General features: G+C 35.4%; 1 protein-coding gene across 1 annotated transcript in view; it reads right to left on the bottom strand.

The window, feature by feature from the left end:
• Positions 1-25,606, bottom strand: part of EYS (eyes shut homolog) — a 703,292-nt gene that overhangs the window by 588,834 nt on the left and 88,852 nt on the right. The window contains exons 10-11 of the mRNA XM_030944777.1: positions 19,928-20,181; positions 9,091-9,195 (exon numbers count right to left, since the gene is read on the bottom strand). Coding sequence (XP_030800637.1) covers positions 9,091-9,195; positions 19,928-20,181 — 359 coding nt within the window. The remainder of the gene's footprint in view (positions 1-9,090; positions 9,196-19,927; positions 20,182-25,606) is intronic.

Genomic DNA, 25,606 nt, shown 5'->3' with positions numbered 1-25,606 from the left:
ATGCTGCAGGGTAGGGATGAGGTCCAGAGGGACTTTGACAGGTTTGAGAAGTAGTTATAAAATGCAAGATTCCATGCCTGGGACAGGACAATCCCAAACACAAATACAAGCTGGACAAAAGTTCGGCAGAGGTTTGGCAAGGTTTGCAAGAACAGGACAGAAAGGAGAGAAAAGGACTTTGGGGTACGAGGGTGTGTCATGAGAGGACAAGATGGGGATGGATTCTAGTACTTAAAGGAGGGTTTATGAAAGAGGGATTTTTTTCTATGGGTAGATAGTGACAAAGATAAGGGGCAATGGTTTCAAACTGAAAGAGGGCAGATTTAATTTGGATATTAGGGAGAAATTCTTTACTGAAGGGTGGTGAGGCACTGGAGGAGGTTTTCCAGAGAAGTTGTGAATATCTCATCCCTGGAAGTGTTCAAGGCCAGGTTGGGTTAAAAAATCTGGTCCAGTGGAAGATGTCTCTGCAGGAGTGCTGGAACTAGAGGATCTTTAAGGTCTCTTCCAATCCAAAAATTCTATGATTCTGTGCAGATAGTAGGTTTATAAAAATATCTGCACCAAAGTAAAAACATACCCAGTCACAAGGTGCATAGATGAACAGGTTGTCTCAAGTGTACAGGCCATAAGTAAGAAAAGACATACCAAAGAGTAGTTGACATAATATTCTAGAATTTGAGTAAATGAAAATATTTTGTTGAAGAATCAATGAACCTTGGAAAGGGATCCTGCCTTAGCCACGTAGATCAACATTAAATTTGATCTTAACTAGGATCATGGGTAAAAATGTCCCTACATTTGATACATAATGCTGTAGTAAACTCCACTGAGTTGTGCAGGTGTTCCTTTCTTAAGAAACAGTTATGCAAAATTGATCATTGGTGACACTTTGTGTTATTGCTAATTACATCAGCTTTGCTTTATTGTTTTTAAAGTGAACGGTGAATTTGGTCTCAGAACTTTCTAGTTCTGTTTGGACTGAGTACTTGATTTGAGGACTGCCTATGGAGGTTGGATGCAACAACAGATTAATAGTGTGGGCAGCCTAGACTACTCCAGACAAGGTGGCTGGAGTATTAATGCTATTAATTAATTTAAAATTTTATTTTTAATTGCTGAAATCATAACATATGCAGAGAGGTGCCATTTGTCTCAAACAGCGTGCTTCAATTTGGGCAGCAGCTTCACTATTTTCAGTCCTGAGTTATCCTCTAAAAAGGACTGCCAATTATGTTGAACATAATAAAATTTTGTGGTAGCTTTTGTGAGGTTTCATTTTATTGATCTTTTTAATTGTGCCTTATTACAGCTAATTTTCACTGTTTGTACCGACTGCAATTCTGCCCTTATCATCCAGCTACATATATCATCCTTCCTGTTATTTTTTTGATGATTCACATTTAGTTATAATATATACACATTTTCCACTTGTCTTTTTTAGGTCCAGACAGCGGATTAAAGCATGGCATTGCACTTTATTAAAATACAGGAACTTTTTAAAGAATCTTAAAGGTATAATGAAAAAATATGGAAGAAAATTATGCAAATTTTAAAAAACCCTAAAAAATTCATTTGTAAAGATGAAAAATGTAATCAGAACGATGCTAAGGAGAACTCTGTCCACTTTTACTGCAGCATCTTAAGTCACAGAGTAAATTGCATCAGCTGGTATTCATCTCATCTATCTTCTGCTGGCTAAAACTTAGTTTTCTGAATGCAAGGTCTCCCAGTTTAAACTCTGATACAAAAGACTGGTACCTCTGGCAAAATGTTAATCTCATCTGTATTAATGTTTTCTATGCAACCACAAAATAGGGAAATTAAACCATGGTATATCCAACTATTTCCTATTTTGTTTGCAACAATGAGGATTGCCCTTCAAAGAAAGAAAGAAAGAAAGAAACAAACCAAAACCCATTGAACTCCCTGAATCATATTAACACTGAAAATGAAAACATCATAAGGAAAGCATGTCATATGAGTGCTCCTAATATAAATCAGGCATCATGACACTATTGTAATACAAATAGAACAATACTTTCTGTCATGTGTTTCATCCAATATTCTATATGAATAAATGGAATAAATTCTATATGAATAAATCGAAACATTTATCAATTTAAATAACATACAACAAACATGATGAGTAGCACAGGAGTAATGCAGAAATGTTTTTGAAACCTAAGAAGGAAGGTTGTCATGGAAACAGCTGGGTTAGAAATCTTTTTGTTGCTACAATTTTATCAGCTGCTGATGCTTATTTTTTGTGTTATTTTAATATATTAATCTTCCTGAAGTCATCAATTATTTTAATTTTTTCAGAATAAGGTGTTAGGTTAAGAACTTTTCAGATGTAAGGAAAAGACTAATGGCATATTCATGTGCACTGAAACACACAAAAATGAAAATTTTCAGTTTGCTCCTACTCTCATCTATCTGAAAGACTAAAAGGAAAGGTGACTAAAAGAGTGAGTCATTCCCTCCATAAAAGACTATCATGACAACCTACACAATATTTTGCTTTAAGTGAGCTAAAGGAAGAAGTAAACCTGTAAAAACAATTTCACCAAATTTGAAAACCTTAAAATATTTATCCTACATGAATAAACAGGTGGACTGAAAAGTTCAACTAACAGAACTCATCTATAAAAGTAATTTAAAAATAAAAGAAGTTTAAAATAAGTAAAATAAATAAGTAGCACATAAACCAGAAAAACAATACATGTACTCAGTGACAAAAAATAAAAATTCTTGCTAACTAGCCTGTCTGCAAGAAACAGAAATTTAATTAGTCTTTATGAGCATACCTGCAACAAATACAAGATTCTAAATATTTGTTTTCACAGAGAAAAAACAGATGAAATCCCAATGGAAGCAGAATGGAAAGGGTAACAAGTGGTACATCATAAAGTAACCTGAAGATGCAATATAAAAAAATTTGAAAGCAAACCCAAAGAATTGATAGTGTTTCAATGAGCAGTATAAATAGACAAAATGAAAAAAACCATCAGGGACTAATAAAAACAATCTGAAGACTGAGCAACATAAAAGAAGAAGAATGTACAAACAAACTTCAAGGCAATAAAATATACAGGGAATGAATCCATGGGTTTGAAAATTTACATAATTTCTTGGAACGAGAGCTGATCTAAGAGTCTCCATGGATACTTTTTTCCCTGCTAAACATGCTGGTTCACTGATAGGGTAAAAGTTTTCTGGATACATTAATCTTAACAGAGGCTGGAACACAGTGCAGGTCCTTTAGGACTTTCTCATCAGTTATCTTCCCTTCAATTTTTTGATAGATTGTGTGGAGAATTACACTCACTCTATATTGAGCCAACACCATATTAGCTCCAACATCACATATTAAAGCAAGTATCAAATAGTAGCTGCATATATATAATCACTTACATTTCCTTGGCCATTGCCTCCATCACTGAAGATGGTATTAGGTTACACTTTTATTACACTGAATTCAGAATACCTATTAATCAATACTGATCAGTCCTTGTGTTTCTAATGATAAATATCACATGGGGACCGCAAGTGATGCCAAGAGACAGTGCCTACCATTTTCCTCAGCATGTTTGGTACTGATTGGAGGTTTTCTCTGCTCCAAGGAAAGAGGCTGGAGTTTCTTCAAATAAAATTGATTAAAAACATCTGATGATACTATTTAACAACACAAGATGCTTTGCTGGGTTGAAACACAGGTTTCAGACTCCTTGGAATATCTTGATTTTCCAGACAGAGCTGCTATAAGTGCAGCACTTGGCTCTATCACAGTACTGAGCAGAAGGTTTATTTAGGGTCCTTCCATCCTGCTAATAGGACTTATTGTTACAGTGCTTTCCCCATATGTCAAGAATCTCATAGAAATTTTCTTATGTTATTTGTATCAATGAATAAATGAATTTAAATATTTTACAACTTTCTTCCTATAAACTTTATCCTTTGTTGCATGAGAGACTAGAGGACGCTAAAATAATGAAGGTTCCTATTTTTACTTTTCTTTTCTTAAATCTGCTGATTCACAGCATTGATGCTTGTGGGTGTGTAGTGGATTCACCCTGGATGGCTTCCAGACCTCTACCCAGCTATCTGCCTTCTTACTGCCTCTTGTCAGCAGGATGGGGAGAGAAAATTAGATGAAATATCTCATTGGTTGAGATAAAGACAGGGAAATCACCTGCTAGAGAGAATTACGGGAAAAATAAACTCAACTTGGAGAAAATGAATCTAATTTATTGCAAATTAAGCCTAGAGTAGGATAGTGAGGAACAAAGCAAAAGCTAAAACATACTACACTTGACCTGACCTACCTAAAGTTCAGAAATAATGCCTGTAAAATCTCCTGTACAAGCTCATCAGTATATAGCAGTAACCCATCACCCAAGCTATATTATTATACAATTACTTTCCTGAAAAAGAGTTTCAGAAGATGTTCACCTGAAAGCCATGCATGTCTTTTACTAAGAGAGAAAAGGACTTAGGTAATGATTTCATGCAATATCTAAAGATATTGTCTGATTCTATTTGATCTATCTGTATATTACTCCCTCTTATCTTGAGGTGCAAAAATAAAGATCATGTTCTGTCACAAAAATCTGCAAAAGTAGACCCTGAAGAGTTCATTACTGAAAGTAACCTATACATTTTGATGCATGGGCTTCCTATGTTGTGTTAATGAAATTAGAATATTATACAGGGAAATGAGAAAAACTAAACCAAAAGGAAAAAAACCAAACTGACCAAACAAACAAACAAACAAAAACCCTAACAATCCTCCCCCCCCAAAAAACCCCAAAACCAAAAACCTCAACATCAACCCAAATTGCTTACAAGGACATTATTTTATCTAGTTATCTACTTTTAAAATTTGACTTTAGTTATTTCAGGTTTCCAGCAAAGCTGAGATACATTTATGTGAATTAATGATCTGTATGATTAAATGACCTCATTTCATCCTATTTAGTGACAATATCTTATCAACAGCAGGATGGACTACTGGAATAATTTCTAAGAAAGGTCCTAGCTGTATTACAGAGAATTTTAATGGATTATTTTTAAAGCTGCTGGAAGGGGATTTGTCATATAAAAATAACAGTTTGAGTATTAAAATTGACCACATATGAAGAAATTGAACTACTTGAAAGTAATTAATAAAGCATAAGATATATTTTCATAAAATGAGCTCATACTATTAAATGCATATATTTTAGATTTGTTAAATATATAAAGTTCTGATTTATTGACAAGGAAAAACAATTGTGCTTCTCAAGGATGAATGAACTCTATATGTAAGTTTGAAAACTTAAACTAAAAAATTGCAAATTTTGGGTCATTTTAATGGACTGTGTAGGCTACAGAAGCATTTGGGGTCGATCTGGGTAACTCTCTAGAAGAAAAAACTGTCTTGGAAAGTTAATACAGACATAAATATGTTTGATTATTGCCTTAATATAGCACAGGTCAATTTTCACATTCTGTATGCTTTTCCCACTTTAAGCTCTTTAAATAAAATAAAACTGGAGGACCACAAGTCTCAATCAAAAGCAGTTTCATCAGATTATTAGTCTTCTCTGACAATTTAATTTCCTTAACTCCCCCCAATGGCAATATGCTAGTTGCTGTGCATTTCTTAATCACTCTACTTTATAAAGACACAGGATCTGAAAGATCCTACTTATTATCAGAAGCAGCCTAAGTATTACCATAACATTCTTGTTGAGTTAATGAACCTTGTTTATTAATCAGGCTAATCTGCTTAATTTCTTCAGATACAATAAATTATCTACAACACACAGTACTGTTAAGAATTCAACCTTACATTTTTCATGCATCATGTGTATGATGTGAGAACATCATCCATGCTCTGACTGGGCCAGGTATGCATTTTCCAGATGCAACACTGCATACCATGGGTAACCAGATGACCTTTTGGAAAAATATATCTCTTTATAATAAAAAGTGATAGTTTTACATTCACTTTGCATAGAAATTCTATAAGATAAAAGATAAAAAAATCTCTATTTCCTTTCAAAACATATGTGTTTACTCTATGTTTACTATTATACAGCATCTCTTCATTATGAAGCCATGTCAAGGTCATTAGTCAAACTGTCTTCAACCGTTGCTAATGCAAAACCCCACATCTGTCTTAGCTTAGCATTAATGTTTATGAAAGAAAAACTAAAAAAAAATTAATCCTTTCCTTATAAATTGTACTTTAAGATGACTTATGCTTTTTATATCAAATAAATAACAATATTGTTATGCCATAATTTGAAGAAAAAATATTCAATTAATTTTAATGTATACAGCTCGTAAGTGTGATTACCCTTTTAATGTATGTAACTTTTAACTGTGGTTGCCCCTGAATTTTTAGTAAAAGGTAAAAAACAGTGCTGCTCACTTTTGACATGGCAGAAATGTTGACATGTTTCTTGCTCAACTAATTTATTTTAAGATGTATCTAGTAAAACAGAGTTACTATTACTCATAAAAAAATAATCTAAATAAAATTAGAAACAGAACCTCCACTGAAGACAGAGAAAAGATTTTTATGTTCATTGTTTGTAACATATTTGATATTGAAAGGTCAAATTTGAGAAGATATCATTATACATTTAAAATAGGGTGCAGATGCTATTTTAGACAACAAAGGCAAAGCAGAAAAGTGCAAAGACAGCAGCTACACACCTAATGACTAAAAATGTTATTGGTCTAGTCAGATAGTTATAGATACAAGTTTTTTCATTTACAAGAACTTAATCATCAGGGAGTATCCAAATTCTTTGTATTCCTTTGTCTATTGCTATTGAATACACGTGATTTATTAAATATTTTTATTTTTTATTTACTCACTATCATTTAGTTGCTAAAAAGCTAACAACTACAGTTCCTCTGAGAAGCAAAACTTATTTTTTCCAGAAATCCAGTAGCACACTGGCTGTCAACGAGAGTATGGGGGAAAAATTGTCTTTTTCCACTTAAAGATTAACTCAAGTCAGCTGTGTTATCTTTTGAAGTCACACTCTTGTTAGAACTGAGCTAGCAGTAAAAGTATCCAGTAACATAGCTTCTTGTGATTTCAGGCAATTTACAGACATTATTTAATCACAGCAATGTATTTGAAATAGTTACATTTGTTTATCTGCCCTTTCACCTGGAGAATATGAATGGGGATATTAATTAATTTGGCCAAGGGCACAAATAGAGTATGTATCACATTTAGATGAAAATTCTCCTCTTTTTACCTCATTGTTAAGTATTCACATCACTACACAATTTTTCCCTTCTCCAATTCAGTTTGCTATCATATTAATAATGTAGCTGCAAATTACAGCAAGTCCTAACTCTTTTCAGAAATAACTGATCATTTCTACAGATGACCCCTGGTTCACTATGAGGTTTTTTTGATCATTTGACTGATGATGATGAAGAACCACTGCTATATACAGCATTTTTTTAGAGTCACTAGAATGAAATTCATATTTTTAGTGTATTAATTGCTCCAGATCTCACACACACTGGGAATTATTACAAAAATAATTGGGTAATGAAACCTTTACAAAGTGACTGGCTTTTCTTTAAAGAAAGAGACACAGACAATTATTAATACCATGCCACAACAATTTTGTTTCCTGTCACTGACATGCATTCTGCTGTATGAAAGGGTTCTCCTCTTAGATCTGTGCAAAGAAAGAGGTGCAGCATGCTTCTGTGTAAAATTCCCATAGATAAAAGTTTTGGTGAACACCAACAAGAGTCAAACACATGATAGCAAAGTGATGCACTGAATGTGATAATCCCCATCTCAGAAGAACAAAGGAAATAATGTTTGTGTTAATGTTTTGCTACAGCCTTTATTCAGTGAAACACCTGGCAGGCTTACATTTGTCTCAGTGAAGCAACAAACTTGAAAGCATCACTTTATCTTTGAAGATATAACGCAGTATTGTCTTCAATTCCCAACTCAGCAGATACCGACCTTAAGGCATTTAAGGATCTTATGTTATTAAATATATTAAAGTTCTCTTTTAAAAACTTGTTCAGTTTGAGAGAGTTCATTGGAGACCTGTGTTTCAGTACTCTGACATTTCTAGGCTTTACTGATCTTCACAAATTTATCTTCAAAACACCACACTACCATACGTACTTCTTAGTCCATAACGTATAAAATTTGTTTTCTTGACCTTATTTTCCATAGTAACAATGAGCTTATAAAGCACATGTAAAAACAAAAACCATTTCGAATTTATCAGTAATTGATCATCCATATTTATGAATGAACTTACAAGTTGCAAAATCAGTACCCCAGGCTCCTTTGGTCAAATCAATTTCTAAGGTTAGGAGCTTCTAACCCACCCTTTTCTACGTTTGCTTAGTCAACACAAAATAACATGTAAAATCTCAAATTAAACAATGTATATATAATTAGCAAAGCAAAATTTTCGGTATCATATATCTTTCTCCCTAATTTTGATTGGTCTTTTTGTGTTGTTAGTTTTTTTGCTACCTGGCCTGATGCATCTTGGATGTCCCTTATATCCTCTAGCATGTCTTCCAGCCTTATACAATACCTTGGATACTTCAGGACATTTCAGATACCACAAAGATCAGGCAACCAGATTGAGGTCATACAAACTTTAGAGCAATGTTCAGTTCCTTTGGGAATTAGTAATTTGGCCAGTGGAATGAGATTTGAAAGATTGGGGTTTTTATGTTTGCTAAATTTCAACATTTTGCTGCCTAAACCCTACATTTTTTGAAAGAATGTATTGCTGTAAGGTGTCTATACATATAGACACTAAGCAATTTAAAATCTTCAGTTCTGTCATATTTCTTTCCCAATATGTTCCAGTACTGCAAGTACTTTTTTATCTAAGTAATCTATAATTTATAAGATTTTTTATGACAAATTCGAAAAAAAAATCTTTTTATTAGCCTAAAAAACTAGCTCTGTAATTTCAAAATGCAAGCAGAATGTTTGCATTATACAAGATTTTATAGCACTTGAATAGCAAGTACTGTGTCATATTGCGCCAACATAGGAATTATATAAAAAGTATAAATGCTTACCAAAGGGGCACTTGCATTTGAAGCCACTTATGTCCTCTTCACAGGTTCCTCCATTCCAACAGGGTCTGTCTTGACATTCATTGATGCGAACAGAACAGGTTTCTCCTGATAATTTGAATTAAAAATAAAAATAGGACAAATATGCTGACATGTTGAAATCATAGAGATACATTTGCAATGAAAAAATTCTATGAGATTGTCCCAGTCTACATGGTGACCCCACTGGCCATGGTACACCATGTACACAGGACTACTGATAGACTCACTGTGTGTCATGAATTTTTCTGCTTCATTGGTTACAGTGCAGTCCATTTTGACAGGCAAAGTTGGAAGCATTACAATCAGGAAAATAGAAAGCTTTCTTACTGAGGTTATACATAATCCTGACACTTTTTTTTTCCAGTATACAAATCTACAGCATTCAAGAAATTTTTGTCCAGTTTTGTCAATAATTTTCTTTCACTTTGCTCTCTGGCACCTTTGAAACAGAATTGTGAACTATCATTGACTATGCAAATCAGGCCAACACTAATTTACAGACATTTATGTGTCATAGAAGAGTTCAGCCTATGTTCTACAGCAAGTGGTCAGTACTGTAATATTGGACATGGGAGGAGTAAGATCAAATCACTAAAGAGTGTTTAAGAGGCAAAATGGAGATAAAAGGGGATTAAATAACTAAGTGCAAATCTAGGAAGTATAGTGGAATGGAGATTTGTAATCTACAAATGGGATTGCTTTGATGTGTAACAGGAAAAGCTGTTTCCAGTGTATTGGGTTTGTGTGGCCAGATTTTGGTAGAAGGAGGAGCACAGGGGTGGCTTCTGTGAGAAGGTGCCAGAAGCTTCCTCCATGTCCAAGAAAGCCAATACCAACCACGTCCAAGATGGACATGCTGCTGGCTAAGGCTGGCTGGGCCAACCAGAGATGGTGGTAACACCTCTATGATAAGACATTTAAGAAGAAGGAAAAAAAGTTCTTGCACAGGTGAAACTGCAGCCAGAGAACTGCTGAGTGAGAATATGTGAGGAGAACAGCTTTGTAGACACCAGGGTCAGCGCAGGAGGGGCAGGAGGAGCTCTGGGCATGAGAGCTGAGATTCCCCTGCAACCTGTGGTGCAGCCCATGGTGATGCAGCTGTGCCCCTGCAGGCCTTGGAGGAGATCCATGCCAGAGCAGGTGGTGCCTGAAAGGAAGCTCTGAACCTGTGGGAGGTCCATGCTGGAAGAGGCTCCTGGCAGGGACCTGTAGCCCCTTGGACAGAGGAGGAGGAAGGTTCTTAGTATGACTTGTCATCATGTGGGGGACCATGCTGGAGCAGTCTGTCCTTGAAGGACTGCACACCATGGAAGAATGACCCATGCTGAAGTAGTTTGTGGAAAACTATTTCTCATGCAATGGACTCATGTTGGAAAAATTCATGGAGACCTATTTCCTGTTGGAAGGATCCCATGATAGAGCAGGGAAAGGACTCCTCTTCCTGAGCAGCGGGAGAAACCACGGATGATGAAGTGACCATAACCCTCATTCCCTGTCTCTCTGCGCTGTTGGCAGGGAGCAGGTAGAGCTGGAAAGGAGGTATGGGTGGGGGAAGGTGTTTTTAAAGGTCTTATTTTACTTCTCATTATCCTGCTCTGATTTTATTAGCAATAAATTAAATTAATTGCTCTAATTCTAGTCTGTTTTGCCTGTGATGGTATTTGGTGAGTGATGTCTCCTTGTCTCAACCCATGAACCCTTTGTTATATCTTCCCTCCCCTGTCCAGTTGCAGAGGGGAGTGATAGAAGGATTTGGTGGATGCCTGGTGTCCAGCCAGGGTTTATCTACTACATCCAGCCATAGGAATATGGAGGTGAATAATGTTCAGTGATTATAACAAGTCAGCAGTATGGAAAGCATACTGGGCTTTCTGTGTACCTTACAAAGAACAAACCAAATGCTGATATTCCTCTGAATTCTTTCCATGGTGAAAATAATTTGGTCTCTTCTCTGCAGCACACCTACATGCCCTCTCATAGAATCATATGAACCAGGACTCTTGGCCCTCAAAATCTGTATCTACTAGATATAAATGGTCTTCTTTGGAGAAATGAAGCACCAAGATTCTCTTCCACACATAAACTTGTGATAGAAGGGCTCCTACTGTTTTTTTTTCTGCCTCTAAACATGCTCTGCATTTTCCATAAGATTTTAAGATATCTGTATGAAAAGAGGGAGAAAAAGCATAGTCCAGGGAGAGTTCAGGTAACTCAGTAAACTAAAAAGCTTTCTGCTAAGAGCAGCTGCTGAACGCTCTCTAACATATGTCATGGCACCAGTGAGCATTACAGCAAGGACTGGCCAACATACAAATTAATTTCTAAGTTCTTTAATTTTTTAAAGAATTTTCTTTGAAGTGCTGATAAGGTAATGGCACTATATGTAACCTTGCTGATCTAATGCTGGTATTTTGCATTCCTTTTTCTTTCCAGTTCAGGTCCCTGATTATGGTGGGACTATTATTTATCTCTTTTGAGGGAGATAAATAAAAATGCATTGGCATCTGTTCCTCTGGATAGGCTGGTGGAGAGTAGCACAAATAGCACAAACAGAGTTTCCTGCAGAAGTAAATTGTCTGGCCACAAGCCATGGGCAAGATGAAGCATGTACCAGAAAAAACTCCTTGAAACAGATTCTTTCACCTCCCTTGAATTGTTAAAGGTTAAAGCAAATGCAGTTTCAAGGGAAATAATAGAATAGAGCATCATGATATACTGATGATATCTAAGATAACATGCAAGGGGGAATTTAGGAATTCATCTTCTCAGAGTACAAAGGTAATATGTGGGCAGTATTTAAACATATTTCAGAGAGAATCAAAGAATCTATGAAGCTACTGTGAGACCATATTTTCTGAGTATTTGAGACATGAAAAAGACTGGACAGATACAGAGAAGCCTTTTTTGTTTTCAGTATGCAGCTCCTCTCAACTACGCATTTGAAATGTATGATGAGAACCTTCTTTGAAAGTCAGATAAAAATTGTTAATTGGCTACAAATTACTTTCAGCATCAAAGTATGTTAATTTAAATTTTTTTTTTGGTTTATGCTTTTAAGGTTAAAATTAATACAAAACATTCCAAACATAATTACTAGTAAAACATAATATTTAATTAGCTATTTAATAAATCATAGCTTTAGGTCTGAGATCCTATACATTTTAAAGGCATCATATCACCAATCTGAAGTACAAAGAGAATGTTAAAAAATACTGTGAGCCAACTATATTTCTATTAATGCTATAGAATATTTTATGCTGTATAAAATTACAGTGTTCTCAAATATATAACAGATAATTACAGGAAAATCTGTCACTTGCAAATTGCATTGCCTGATCTTTAACAGCAACAGTTTCTACTGGCAATTTAATGATACATAAGACATTATTCTGCAGGAGCACAAAGGTGTTGAGAGGAACATAAGGAGCTGAGAAAGTGAATACTAAAAAATTAGCAAAGATATTCCATCATCCTCAGTGCTACTAATATCACTTACTCTCTTTAAAACAATCATGCTATTTTAGCAAATGGAGGGACTCTGAAGTTCTCAGGTAAATATAAATACAGACAAAAGACAACAAAAAAAATTAAGTTTCATAAGTCTAATGGATGAACTCTCATTGAATATTCCTTACATTCAGAAGTGCAATTCCATAAGATCACTAGATTGAAAGTTTGAATTTTTCAAAATTTGGATGTCTTTTCTCTGCTTAACTTAAAGACATGAACTTTGCACTTTATCTGAACTTATCAAACTATTGTTAGATCTTGTAGAATATCCACAAAATTGAGGGCTTTTTTGATATCAAAATACGTTCAATTTCAAACTGTTCTCAAATATAATATTCAGAGATTAGAATAAATATGTGAAATTAATTCAGAAATTAGACTAGAACTGAAATAATTTGAGAACTTCTTTTCTTAAGGTAATACACATTATATTTAAAGTATTTCTTATTGAGTGCCACCACCACTATAACATTTCTGTCTGAATCTCACAACACATGCAAAAAGATCAAAATACGAAGTTTCTTTTAAATACTGTTTATACCAACTTCTGTTTTATAGAAAAAATGAAATATAAAGTTTGACAATGTCAAGGCATACAAAATGACGACAATGAAGGAAAGGATGTGTAAGAATATTTTTTTAAGTACAACTCCTTACTTGAGTTATTAAAGACACAAAATTAATGTTTCTATTCTGAGATCAGATGAAAAGCAAATGATTTAACATTCTGCTTTTCTTAATGTAATCTTAATGAGGTTCTATTAAAAAAAAAAAGCAAGCAAAACACAAGGGTTTTATAAAGTTCAAGAAGTAGCCAAAATACTAATAGTGTATTTGAGGATTGTTTTCACAACACCCCTGTCTTACTGTCCACCATTTTATAAAATGTGTATAATTGCAAAGCATTCCAGCCATGTACCTGATAATAAATTGTGAAATTTTGTTGCTTGCTAAGCAACATAAGCTATTTTGTTAGATAAGAGATGCATCAAGCTGAGTAATGCTTCTGCTGACTTTGCAGAAAATGCAGTTATGAAAAAGAAAGACAGACGGTCCAGGTGAGGCTTTAGTGAACTTGACAGACATTTCTTTTTCTCAACTTTGTTGTTCTACATACTTGCTCATTTTTAAATTTACTTTGAGGTCTTTTCTGTGTAAAATATTGTAGTAGTTAAAAATCCAAAACAAATCTAATTTTTATTTACCTCATACAGAGTAATCCTTTCTGTGAACGCCTATTACAGATTGAAAATTTATATGATACATCAAACCACTCCATCCTCTTAGCTTCCATGAAAGAGTTTTAACTCAGAGAAAGTCTGTAACTCTTCAAATGTAAACTGCCCTGAGCCCAGCTCATCTGTGTCCATGGGATTACATTGTAAATTTGACAGTCTGCTCTGGCACAATGTGCCAGCAATAATCAATCTTCCCTAGCAGAAAAAGCCAGCCAGAGCCCCTGAAAAGGTTGCACTACCCAATGCCCTGAACTGGAAACCCAGCCCAGCCTTGAATGTGGTGGGAGAAGATATGACCTGTGCTTGTGGGATGGTCTAGTCCTATCAAGATATGAACTGTATGAATGGAAATGGGAGCAGGTGTTTCAAATGTAGAACGGATGTGAGAAAAAATGAACCTGATTGCCTTTCTCTGTCAGCAAAATGAATGATTTCATGCTTTCCAGATGACCCTGCTTCAGGCAATTTCTATAAAGCAGCTATTAGTGCCTTGAGAGCACTAACATACCCAAATTGTCTGCGGCAGTCCCACCAAGTGCTTCCTGCAGACCCTGCCCATTGTCAATGAGTTCAGCTGTGGGTAGTCTGATCTGCCCTGAACTATTCTGTAGATGTTTTAATTTCCAATCCTACTTTCCTCCCTGTCTCAAGAGTGATCTTGAAAGGGTTTTATATTTTTTTTTATTTTTGGATGGATTCCTTGTATTTTTATTACAGATTTGTCTCTGGTTCTGTCTCCAATTGCTTCTAACTTGCTTCCCTAGCTGGATCCTGGATTTCATCCATTGCTTATGCTGTCTGGGGCTTGTCAGGGACCCTATTACCAGACACTGGTTCTGACTTCTCTTTGTAGATGCTGCAGAACTGTGCTTTGCTAAGTGATGGCAACATTGCACTGAGGTTAAACTTGGATTCTAGTTTGTGATTCCTCTCCTGGAGCAGCCTTGATCTTGCTGCTCCCTGTAAACAGGTTCAATCATAACAATGTGTTAGGGTGTCCATCACCTGTTTTAGACTTGATTTGTATGAGAGATTAAGCCTTTAACTTACTTGTGTCAAAAAGGATTGGCTTTCACATACCTTCAAGTTCTTTCCTTCAAGATTTGTTTTACTTGACAGCATGGAGGATATACCATCCACACCTATTACAGAAGGGGGAAACTATTTAAAAACATCCAATGAATACAAAACCAATTAATAATGTACTGAAAATACAAACACTGAATATTTCCTCAGACTGCAGATATCACATGGACTTCTCCTGTGTATTTGTGGAATAAAAAAGTAAAAACAAAGCCCAGAAATTTAAAGTCATGGAATGATTTCAGAAAGCCCACATGCCATTTTTCTCTTCTTGGGCAGAAAGAAGAATGATGAAGAGCATGACATGTAGAATATATGAATGTCAAACTCAAAAAGTCACTGTGAGGCCTACATTAATAATGAGCTTTAATGCTATTATTTATTAATCACACACAGGTGTGTATGATGACAGACCGTATTTTGTTATGTGGGGTACAGTATATATTCAGAATGAAGAGATTTCCCAAATCTTAGCTCTACAATCAATATTATATAGATGCAAACCCTCGAGAGAAACCAGTGAGGCAGCATGGCCTATCTGTTTAGAGTAACTGCCTTCACATTTTTGTGGGAATCTAAACAGAATAGTTTTAATGAAGGACATGTTTAGGTAAATATGGGATTTTTCCAAATAATTCCAAGAAAGGCTTCTTTTAAACCCAAAGTAAACAGAATGTTATTTATTTAGACATACTAGTAATCATGAAAGCTGGAATTATTTGATGCTGAACATTGATGTATCAAGATATAGTTAACACAAAAATATGGGAGAACAGACAGACTAGGAATTAATCTGAATGTGAACTGGGAATTTCTCTGAAGCCTTATGCTAGATTAGAAGGACTGAACCAGAAGGTGGCAATATAGAGGCTCACCACATGACCAAAAGTTTAAAAAAAGATTGAAAAATTATCAATTTAATTTTAAAATCATACTGCAAACTTCCAAGTTTGACATGTGTGAAGTTTTCTTACAGGCAGAGGAGGGTACTTTGATATTTAATTTGAAAGTGAATTTACTATTTATGAAGAAAACTGGAGTACATCTCGATTTGTTAAAAAGCTAAATTACAGAGAAATAACAAACATACAAAAACAAGATAAGAATAAATGTGGGTTTTTAGCTGTACACAGAGATACGAATCACTGATTCATAACATGGAGTTATAACTGAACTTAAAATCTGTTTTGTACAGGAAAATATCCCAGGATCATAAACCCTCTGAGATTATGAAAATGTAATTGCCAGGGTGGTGATAACATTTTTATAAGTTTAAACAGCCTTTTATTAATTGTTTGCGGTTTATACTCTGAAAAATCAGAAAATTTATTCAGTACATGTGGTAATGGCTTACACCCCATGGGTAATATTGTGACATTTCTTTTCTCTTTAAATTTGCTTCTAGAGAAATGCCATTATATAATATCTCATTGCATGATAAAATAAAGATTCTTTTAAAGTGTTTTCCAGCAATATATAATTATATCATTTATATAAGCAAGTCCTCACAGTAACAGTTACAGAATGGTTGAGGTTGGAAATGACCTCTGAAGGTCATTTTGTCCAGTCCCCCTGTTCAAGCTGGAACACCCTGAGCCAGTTTCATGGAACCATGTACAGATGGCTTTTGAATATCTCCAAGAATGGAGACTCTATAACCCCCATGATCAATCTGTGGCAGTGCTCAGTCACCCTCATAGTAATAAAGAATTTCCTGATGTTCAGGAATAATACTAGCAGCATCTGTGTTTCCCTTTGTGCCCACTGTCTCTGGTTCTGTCACAGAGCACTACTGAAAAGAGCCTGGCTCCATCTTCTGTACATCCTCTCTTGAGGTATTTATATACATTGATATGATCCCTCTCTGAGCCTTTCTTCTTCATTCTGAAGAGTTTCAGCTTCCTCAGCCTTTCCTCATAAAAGTTTAAAAGGACTTGATCCTCCATTGACTGCTGGAAGACACCACTGGTTACTTCTGGAAAGGTTGACTCCATAACAAACATTTCCTCTGAGCTTGGCCACTCCTCCAGTTTTCAGTTCACCTCACTCTCTACTCATCCAGTCTATACTTCATCAGCTTTTTCATGAGGATCTTGTGGAGGATCACACAGAAAGCTTTGTTAATGTCAAGGCAGACAATACACACTGCTCACCCCTCATCTACAAGTCAGTCATTTCCCTTTGGAAGTTTATCAAGCTGGTCAAGCATGACTAACTCTTTGTGAAACCATGCTGATTACTTCAGATAATTTTCTTGTGTTTATGATTTCCAGGATTAACTGCTCCATTTCCTTAAAAAGAATCAAGGAAATAGTGAGCTGCTTGAAGTTTCCCAGGACTTCATTTTTGCCCGTCTTGAAAAGTGACATTTGCTTTCCTCCAGTCTTTGGGTGCTTCTGCTAATCAATATGATCTATTAATGTTAAATGACAGTGACTTTGCAATGACATAGGCCAGCTCTCACAGAATTACATATTTAAAGAAAGGCAACAAAATTGATAAGGGCTCTGGACCAGAAGTCATATGAGGAGCAGCTGAGGGAGCTGAGGTTGTTGGGATGGAGAAAAGAAGAATGAAGGGGTACTGTATTACCCTCTTCGGCTACTTGAAAGGAGGTTGTAGCAAGGTGGGCATCAGTCTCTTTTACCAAGTTACAAGTGACAGGATGAGAGGAAATGGCTGCAAGTTGTCCCAGGGGAGGTTAAGAAGAGATATTAGGAAAAAAGTCTTCACTAAAAGGGTGGTCATGCACTGGAAGAGATTGCCCAAGGAAGAGGTGAAATTGCCACACCTGGAACTGTTCATAAGGTGTGTGGGTGGGGCACATGGGGATATGGTTGAGCAGTGACCATGGTGGTGCTATCTGAACATTTACACCTTTAACTTTAATGACTATAAAATTCTATGATGCTATGATTTTTGGGTGCATCCCATGGGCATACATATATCCAGCTTGCCCAAGTATTTCCTGACAGCTCTCTCATGTCTCACCCATCAAGGGTGTACCTTACTTGCTTCAGACCTTTTCTCTGGTCCCCAGGATGGTGGATTTTTGAAGGACAATTTTTCCAGTGCAGACTGAGACAAAGGTAGTATTTATGACCTCAATTTTTTCTATGCCCAGTCTCATTAAGAATGGGAAAACATTTTCCTTTCTCTTCCCTTTGTCACCTATATACTCATAGAGACCCTATTTGATGTCTTTCACATTTCTTGTCATATTCACTTTGATCTTTGACCTTCCTAAACTTATTCTGCATGCTCAGATAGCGTATCTCTATTTCCTGCCAGGTTACCTGTCCTTGCTTCCACCCTCTGTCAGTATACTTTTTTTTTTGGTTGAATTTGGCCAGGAGTTCCTTGATCATCCATACAGGCCTCTGGTATTTTTTGTCCGCTCTCTGAGACAAATAGCTCTTGAGCTTAGAAGTTGTGATAGATTTTCTTAAGCCCTTCCCTCGAGGGTTTTATACCATGGGACTCTTCCAAGCAGATCTTACACTCCACAGTATTGTCCCTATAGAAGATTTTAGAGTGGTTGAAGTTCCCCATGAAGTCCAGCAAAGTACAAAATAAGGGTTGAAGTTTAACCGGCAAGATGGAAATACACTGTCTCAGATTTTGCACAGGTGAGCCAAGTACTGTGTTCTTCACTTCTGTTTAGATATACAGTTCTGCTATCATAATGGAATTTAAGCCACTTCAGGGGCAATTCTGTGTTTTATTGCACATTTATTAATAAATAAGCATGAACAGGAAGTAACATCTTTTATTAAATGTGCAAGAAAATGACCAAGAGATTATATAATCAACTAAAATTGAGGACAACAAATCTGCAAGTATATATCACGTACATAAACGTGTAAATGAATATATGTAAATGAATATAAACATATTTGAAATTAAAAATGTTAGTGCTTAACTGTTAAAAGTATATGTAGCTAGCCAGAATCTAATATAATGAAAATATAATGAATATAATTATTTTTTCATATAATGAAAAAATAGTATTGAAATTATTAAAACTTAGTGTTTTCAGTGGTTTAACTGGGACATAAAAATCTAGTACTACACACATTCTCTGGACTAAAGAAAAAGCCTTCAGCAGCTTGAAAGAAGAAGCTGTAAGTTAATGTCTTTTTAGTACAAATGACACCATGCATACCATGCTATTTATTTTTGTCTTTGTTAGTGATACCACAGATTGTCAATAGAGAAGCATTTGAAGCATTAATTGCATGTCCTTGATTATATAGACTAAAGGCTGGAAATGCAACACTTTGGTATTACTGTATTCAAAATTATTTTCTGTCTCCCACGTGTAGTCTGAATATTACTATTATTCATGCAAAACAGAAATTAGTACAAAAAGAAATCATAGCATGAGGTTGTGTAGGATTTATCTAATATAATGCAGAAATCTACAGCCCACCTCTTCCTAGAAAAGATGGCTAGGACAGACAGATGCCCTATCTCCCTCCAGTTTATAGAAGAGGAGTCTGAACAACTCAGTGAAATATAGCTGATTATATTCTATACATGCAAAGAGATAGTACTGCTGATCTCATTCCTCCTTAAGCTCACATTTTCCTGTTCTGTACCAAAACACTTGCTGTTTTCAGCCTGTGTATGACTGAAGCCATAACATGTAAGACTGCATAACTGTGAAATTAAAAAAAATGCAATTAAAATTGTATTTTGGAATTTCATTGATTTTTTTTCCCAACAGAATCGAAGCTAATACTCAGAATTGTGCATTTAGTGGAGGGAAGGTCAGCTGGGGAACTCTTAAGAGGGACAACATAAGAATTACAATGTTAATTAAGTTAAAGTTCCAGTCAAACATACAATCACAAATGTATACATATTTATATATAATTGTAATTAAACAGTCACATAAACATTGCTTACATAGAGTGGGACAAATACATCTATAATACAAGGCACTTCAAAAGAACAAAACTTACCTGTGAACCCAGCAGTACAATGACAAGAAAAGTGGCTACTTAAATCCATACAAGTAGCTCCATTTTTGCAAGGTGAACTTGAGCATTCATTAACTTCAACTTCACAGAAGGGTCCTTCATATCCAGGCACACAGGAACAGCTGTAATTATGCAAGTGGTCCTGGCAGAATCCATATTGAGAGCACTGGTTTCCAATGCAGTTGTCTATATCAAGTTCACAAAATGTGCCAGTGTAACCAAGGGGACATACGCACCTGTTATTGAAATGAGAGGAGAGAAGGGGGAAAAATCCAACTAAATAGCTATCCTGGAATATATAGGTCAATTACCACTAATAATGTTAACAATACTCTTCCTTTAAATTACCCACAAATGAATCACAATTTTTTTTTTCAATCTTCTTTCCTCACCTTTAATTAGTCACTAAGTAACTTCATTTCACATGCACTGCTAGCAATAATTAAATTAAAATCTTAACTATTTACATTGGAAAAACTAGGAGCTATATTCATATTAAGCTTTAAATGAAAATATTGAAAGATAAAACTCTTATAAATATGAGTATTATGCATTTTAATTGTTTTTTTCTGAAAAAAAAATTGTTAGCTGCTACAGTATCTCTAGGAATAAACAATATTACAACCTGTTTGGATATAAAAGCAGTATAAAAGTGCTTTATTGTTGGTAACAAAAGTTACAATTTCTGTCTAATCAAATAAAAACTATAAAATACTATAGATATTTTTTAGTATATTTTATAGAAATTGTTCGCAGTATTTTTTTCCAAAATTTAGACAGACATCTAAATCATATAAAGGCTGGAGATGACTTTTTCATAGTTATCCTTTCTACCTTTTTGTTTTCTTTTCCTGTATGAATGAAAATAAATCTGGATTATCTCACAGCTGACCCACATCTCATAAAATTAGAAAATCCCTCGTACTTGGCAATATATTCTTTGATTGATTCTCTCCTTATCATGTCCAGAGGTGTCCTCACACATGTGGTAATTTTACTATAGTACATATTCTTGACCCACAGAGATGCTATCCAGAAGATGGAAAGACCTAACAAGCTAAAGAAGCCTTGATTATAGTAATTTTCTCTACTGATCCATCTGGCAGAAAGAGTTTTTTTTGCTTTATTTTAAACACAAGTGAATGGTCATGTAGCTCTTTGCTTCTGTCCTTGTTTACAGTGCCGGCATTTTTTATGGTAGACATATGGAAACTAAATCAGGAGCTGTGTGCCTTGGAGTACAGCTAATGGACACCAACTGCTGATGGGCTTTTAGTCCATGGACCAAAATAGAGCTTTCTTGAAGTAAGCCCTCCATTACTCATTCAGTGTGGTTGTGAGTCCTTCATCACTACCATTTTTGCTCTACAGATCCATTGCTACTGCAGTAATGACTCAAGTATATATATCTGCTGTATTCTCTCTTCCAGCCTCAGTCACTTCTTAGTACATGAGAAATCTCTACCTTCTCTTGAGAGCTTCTCATACAAGTTGATTCTGTTTCTCATTTTTAAGTGCATGCAGTACACAAAAATATCATACAAATTTTACTGTGTTGATTTTGGATGGTGTAGAGTTAATCTTCACAGTGGTTAGTACTCATATCCTCTTGGATTTAATACACTGTTTTGGATTTATGCTGGAAACAGAGTTGTTAATATAGAGATGTTTTTGTTATTGCTGAGCAGGGCTGACACAGAGCCAAGGCCTTTTCTGCTTTTTGTACTTCCACACTGGTGAGGAACTGGGGCTGCATGGGAGGCTGGGAGGAGACACAGCCTGGACAGGTGACACAAACTGACCTAAGGGATATTCCAAACCATGGGACATCATGCTCAGTATATCAAGTGCCGGGAAGGAGGAAAAAATGAGAGACATTTTGACTCATGGCATTTGTCTTCTGAAGTAGCTGTTATGTGTGATGAGGCCCTACTCTCCTAGAGATGGCTGAACACCTGCCTGCCCATGGGAAGCAGTGAATTCGTTCCTTGTTTTGCTTTGCTTGTGTGCATGGCTTTTGCATTTCCAATTAAACTGTCTTTATCTCAACCCATGAGTTTTCTAACTTTTACCCTTCCAATTTTCTTCTCCATTCTGCTGGTGCAGGAGTGAGTGAGTGACTGCATTGGGCTTGGCTGCAGGTGGTGTTAGACAATTACATTTACACCTAAATATAAATTTTGACTTGCATAAAATTTCATTATGCATAAACATTAAAAGCAGGTGTGCTTTTAGCTACCTTTAGTTGCACATTTTCTGAATCTATCTACAATAATATGGTAAACAACCAGACATATTAATGTTTCTGGTGCAATTAATCACTTTCTTTTTTTTTTTTACAGTAACAATTAGCGTGTGCACTGTAAAAATGTAACTATTCAATCATTCTTTGAAAATGTGGCTATTATCATTAGCATTGAATGGAAAATTTAACTTAGAGCTCTCCTTAACAAAAATATGAGGATGAAGAATTTTCTGTCTTTTCCTGACTATGACTAGTTGTGTAGCTTATCTTCAGAGACCACAGAAGAGCTACACAGAAACAGATGTGATGTAGAACCTTCTAGTTTAGGTTTCATACTTCTGATTCCACACTACAAGCAATGATGTCATGAATTTTTCAGATGTCAATATATTTTTCGGTGCTTTGGTGTCTGAAGAAATCGAAACCAGCTAAGAATGAAATGCACTTTGTTTTTGCTAGCAAAATTATACCTGGATGTCTTTTAATTTAGTATGGGTCATCTCCTACAACAGCATACTTAAGCACTGTACTATTATTATTATTATTATTATTATTATTATTATTATTATTATTATTATTATTATTATTATTATTAAATTTCTTTTTATTATCTTCAGCAGTACTAAAATACTGAGCATGATACCAGAAGTTTTGAGGCATGGATTGATTTTCAGTCTTATTTGCTTTGAAGCGTGAATGTTTCTCTATGATAAATAAAAGAAAAAAATTGTATACAGATATATACAATATCAGAATTTACATTTGTAACTATATTTCTAGTTCAGGGAACTTGTATTTTCTCCTTATCAGAGGGATGACCTCAGAAGAGAGGCTCAGTCTCTCCATGGTCTGTCTGGATGTCATTCCCTGTGCTGGAGTCGGTAACTCCTCCCTCTCCTGCTCCAGGATGTCCTCCCTCTCCAGCTCTGGGATGGCCTATCTGGGGGGTGTGTGTGTGAGATCTCCCAGCAGAGACCAGGAAATGCTAATGACACCTCCCCAGCCTCTTCCTTAAGGGGGTCTAAAATTCAGACTTACAGAATGGGGGAACAGTGAAAGCAGAAGCGTGGCACCAGAGAACGCCATATGAAAAAGTTTTGTGTTAGCACTAATGGGAATGACAATACTTTCTTAGCTCCGTGTATGTCCTCTTTCATCCACAACAAGATTTTGAGGGTAAGAGATACTAAGAGAGAAAACAAATACCTCAATGCTTTTGCTACAAACATGGATTTTAGTAGTGAGTAGCAAACACAAGTCATTTTAGGATCACTGTGCTCCCACATATATCATGCAGATAATTGTATGCTACTACTCCAGAGCCTGAACATCGTTAATGTCGCAAGTTAATTTGATATTATTGTGAAATAAATGTTAAGTGGAGATGCTAATACAGGCATGGAATTTAGTCTAAGAAGGACTGTTAGAATGGCTATGGTGCAGATGCAATGTGTTTCTACCAACTTTTTATCTCTAAAGGTCTCAAACAGCAGATGTATGGGTAAATTGGCTGATGCTGGTTTGTCCGGGCAGTGAAGTTGTCAAGCTGTCACCACAGGCTGCCTGCACTAAAGATGTGGTGTGACTTGTGTAATTGAGTAAATAATCATGTACATTGAATGAATCTTTAAAATGACTGCAAAAAGCCAAAGACCAGACTGAAGACTGAAGATCTGTCTATGGTAACCTGTGCTGGGAGATGACCTTGCTATTTTATGTATTGATGCAAGAGGCATGTAGGAACACTGAAGCCTGGCATAGCAAAGATTTCCCAGAATTCCTCCACTTTGTTTTCTTAATATTTATCATTCTTTTATATATATATATATATATATATATATTAGTGTTTGTCCAGGTGTATTAGCTGTAATTATTCAGTATTAATTATCCCTTTTTGCCATTGAAATGTGAACTGCACACACATGAGTGGTGGAAAAGGTTATTTAGTTTCACTTTGACATTTTATATGCATCTATATTCTCTACAGAAAAGCTGTTGTATTACTTATTGCAGAGGTATTCCCTGAGAAATTGTGACATATATTCACCCATCTTCTGGAGTTGTAGAAGTGAGGAAAAGTATTTCTCCTCTTTCTCTAGTGGAAGAAGCCTATTATTGCTGCAGAAAACTGTGTATATCACAGTATTAACTTTATATGGCACTGTCAACTAGGTCTTGCAGTCAAATTGTATACATAGTATAGTATGAATAAAGTTGTAAAGAGAAAATTAGATACAAAAAAAATATTCTAATCAAACAGCTCAATTTACCCAGCTGGAAGAAAATGGAAAAAGTCAAGGATGAATAAAATAATAGGAGCTTTAAATTTTGTGATACTCAGAAATTATCTAAATTATGTTTATTTTTTCCCAATCTTGCTGGCGTCATGCAAAAAAGTGTTTCATATTCTAAAGCATTTTACTCTACAATGTGTCACTTTACTCTTTTGTATGGAGATTAGTTAATTATTTAATTGTGTGCACTGAAATTTGAATACTGAATACTGAAGAATGTGTTGGCAATTCAAGTTTTACCATACACCAAACTTAATTTCTTAATGAGACATTTTCCTGCATAAAAACTAATGAAATGCTGATGTCAGAGCTATAGCTATTGACTAAAATACATTTTTGAAATATATTAGTTCATCATTGCTTTTTGAACAGTGGTAAATACTACAATATGGCTTCAACATTCTCAGTCCTTCTTGCTGGACTTTTCTGGGGTTGTGATAAATGTAACACTTCATCTGAACCCACTGGACTGAAGAAATGGGAAACAGGACAGGTAATGGAAACTACACCATTTTAAACTGGGTGTTTTCACTCTGTTGTTCCTATCCACTGAATAGACAATATTGTTATTGTCTTATTTCAGTTAGGATCTTGGTTGTCCAAAATTGACAAGAAAAAAATTTATAAGGGTGAAAAATTCAGAGTAACAAATTTACCCTTGGATTTCAAAACAGGAGGTTATACTCCTCAAAGATCTCTTTCATTTTAATTATTCATTAAATGCTTCTCATTGAGGCATATTAAATCAGTTCTCTCCTCTTATGCAGAACATAATCAAACAATGCAGGTTCTTTAGAAGAGAAAAATTATTATTATTTTCTTTTTAATCTAGAAACATTTTCTATTTACTGAGGTAATGAATCTTATCTGTCATTTTTTCTCTCACGTATATGTAACCAAAAGTCAAGAGATTCTTTTGGCACGTGGATTTTGGCACGTGGACTCTATTGCATGGTATCTGCCAGACTCATAGTGACAGCTGCACCATCAACCCAGTGGCAAGAGCAGCAATTCTTTGAAGTAATCATTTTAAACACATGCTGATTGACTTACTTCATGGTATCACAAACAGCACAGACTCAGCTGGCAGTGCAACAATTAATTTGAATTAATTACAGGTTT

This window comes from Camarhynchus parvulus, chromosome 3, assembly GCF_901933205.1.
Source record: "Camarhynchus parvulus chromosome 3, STF_HiC, whole genome shotgun sequence".
NCBI lineage: Eukaryota > Metazoa > Chordata > Aves > Passeriformes > Thraupidae > Camarhynchus > Camarhynchus parvulus.
The sequence above is the reverse complement of the archived record's forward strand: the minus strand, read 5'-3'. Positions and strand labels throughout refer to the sequence as shown.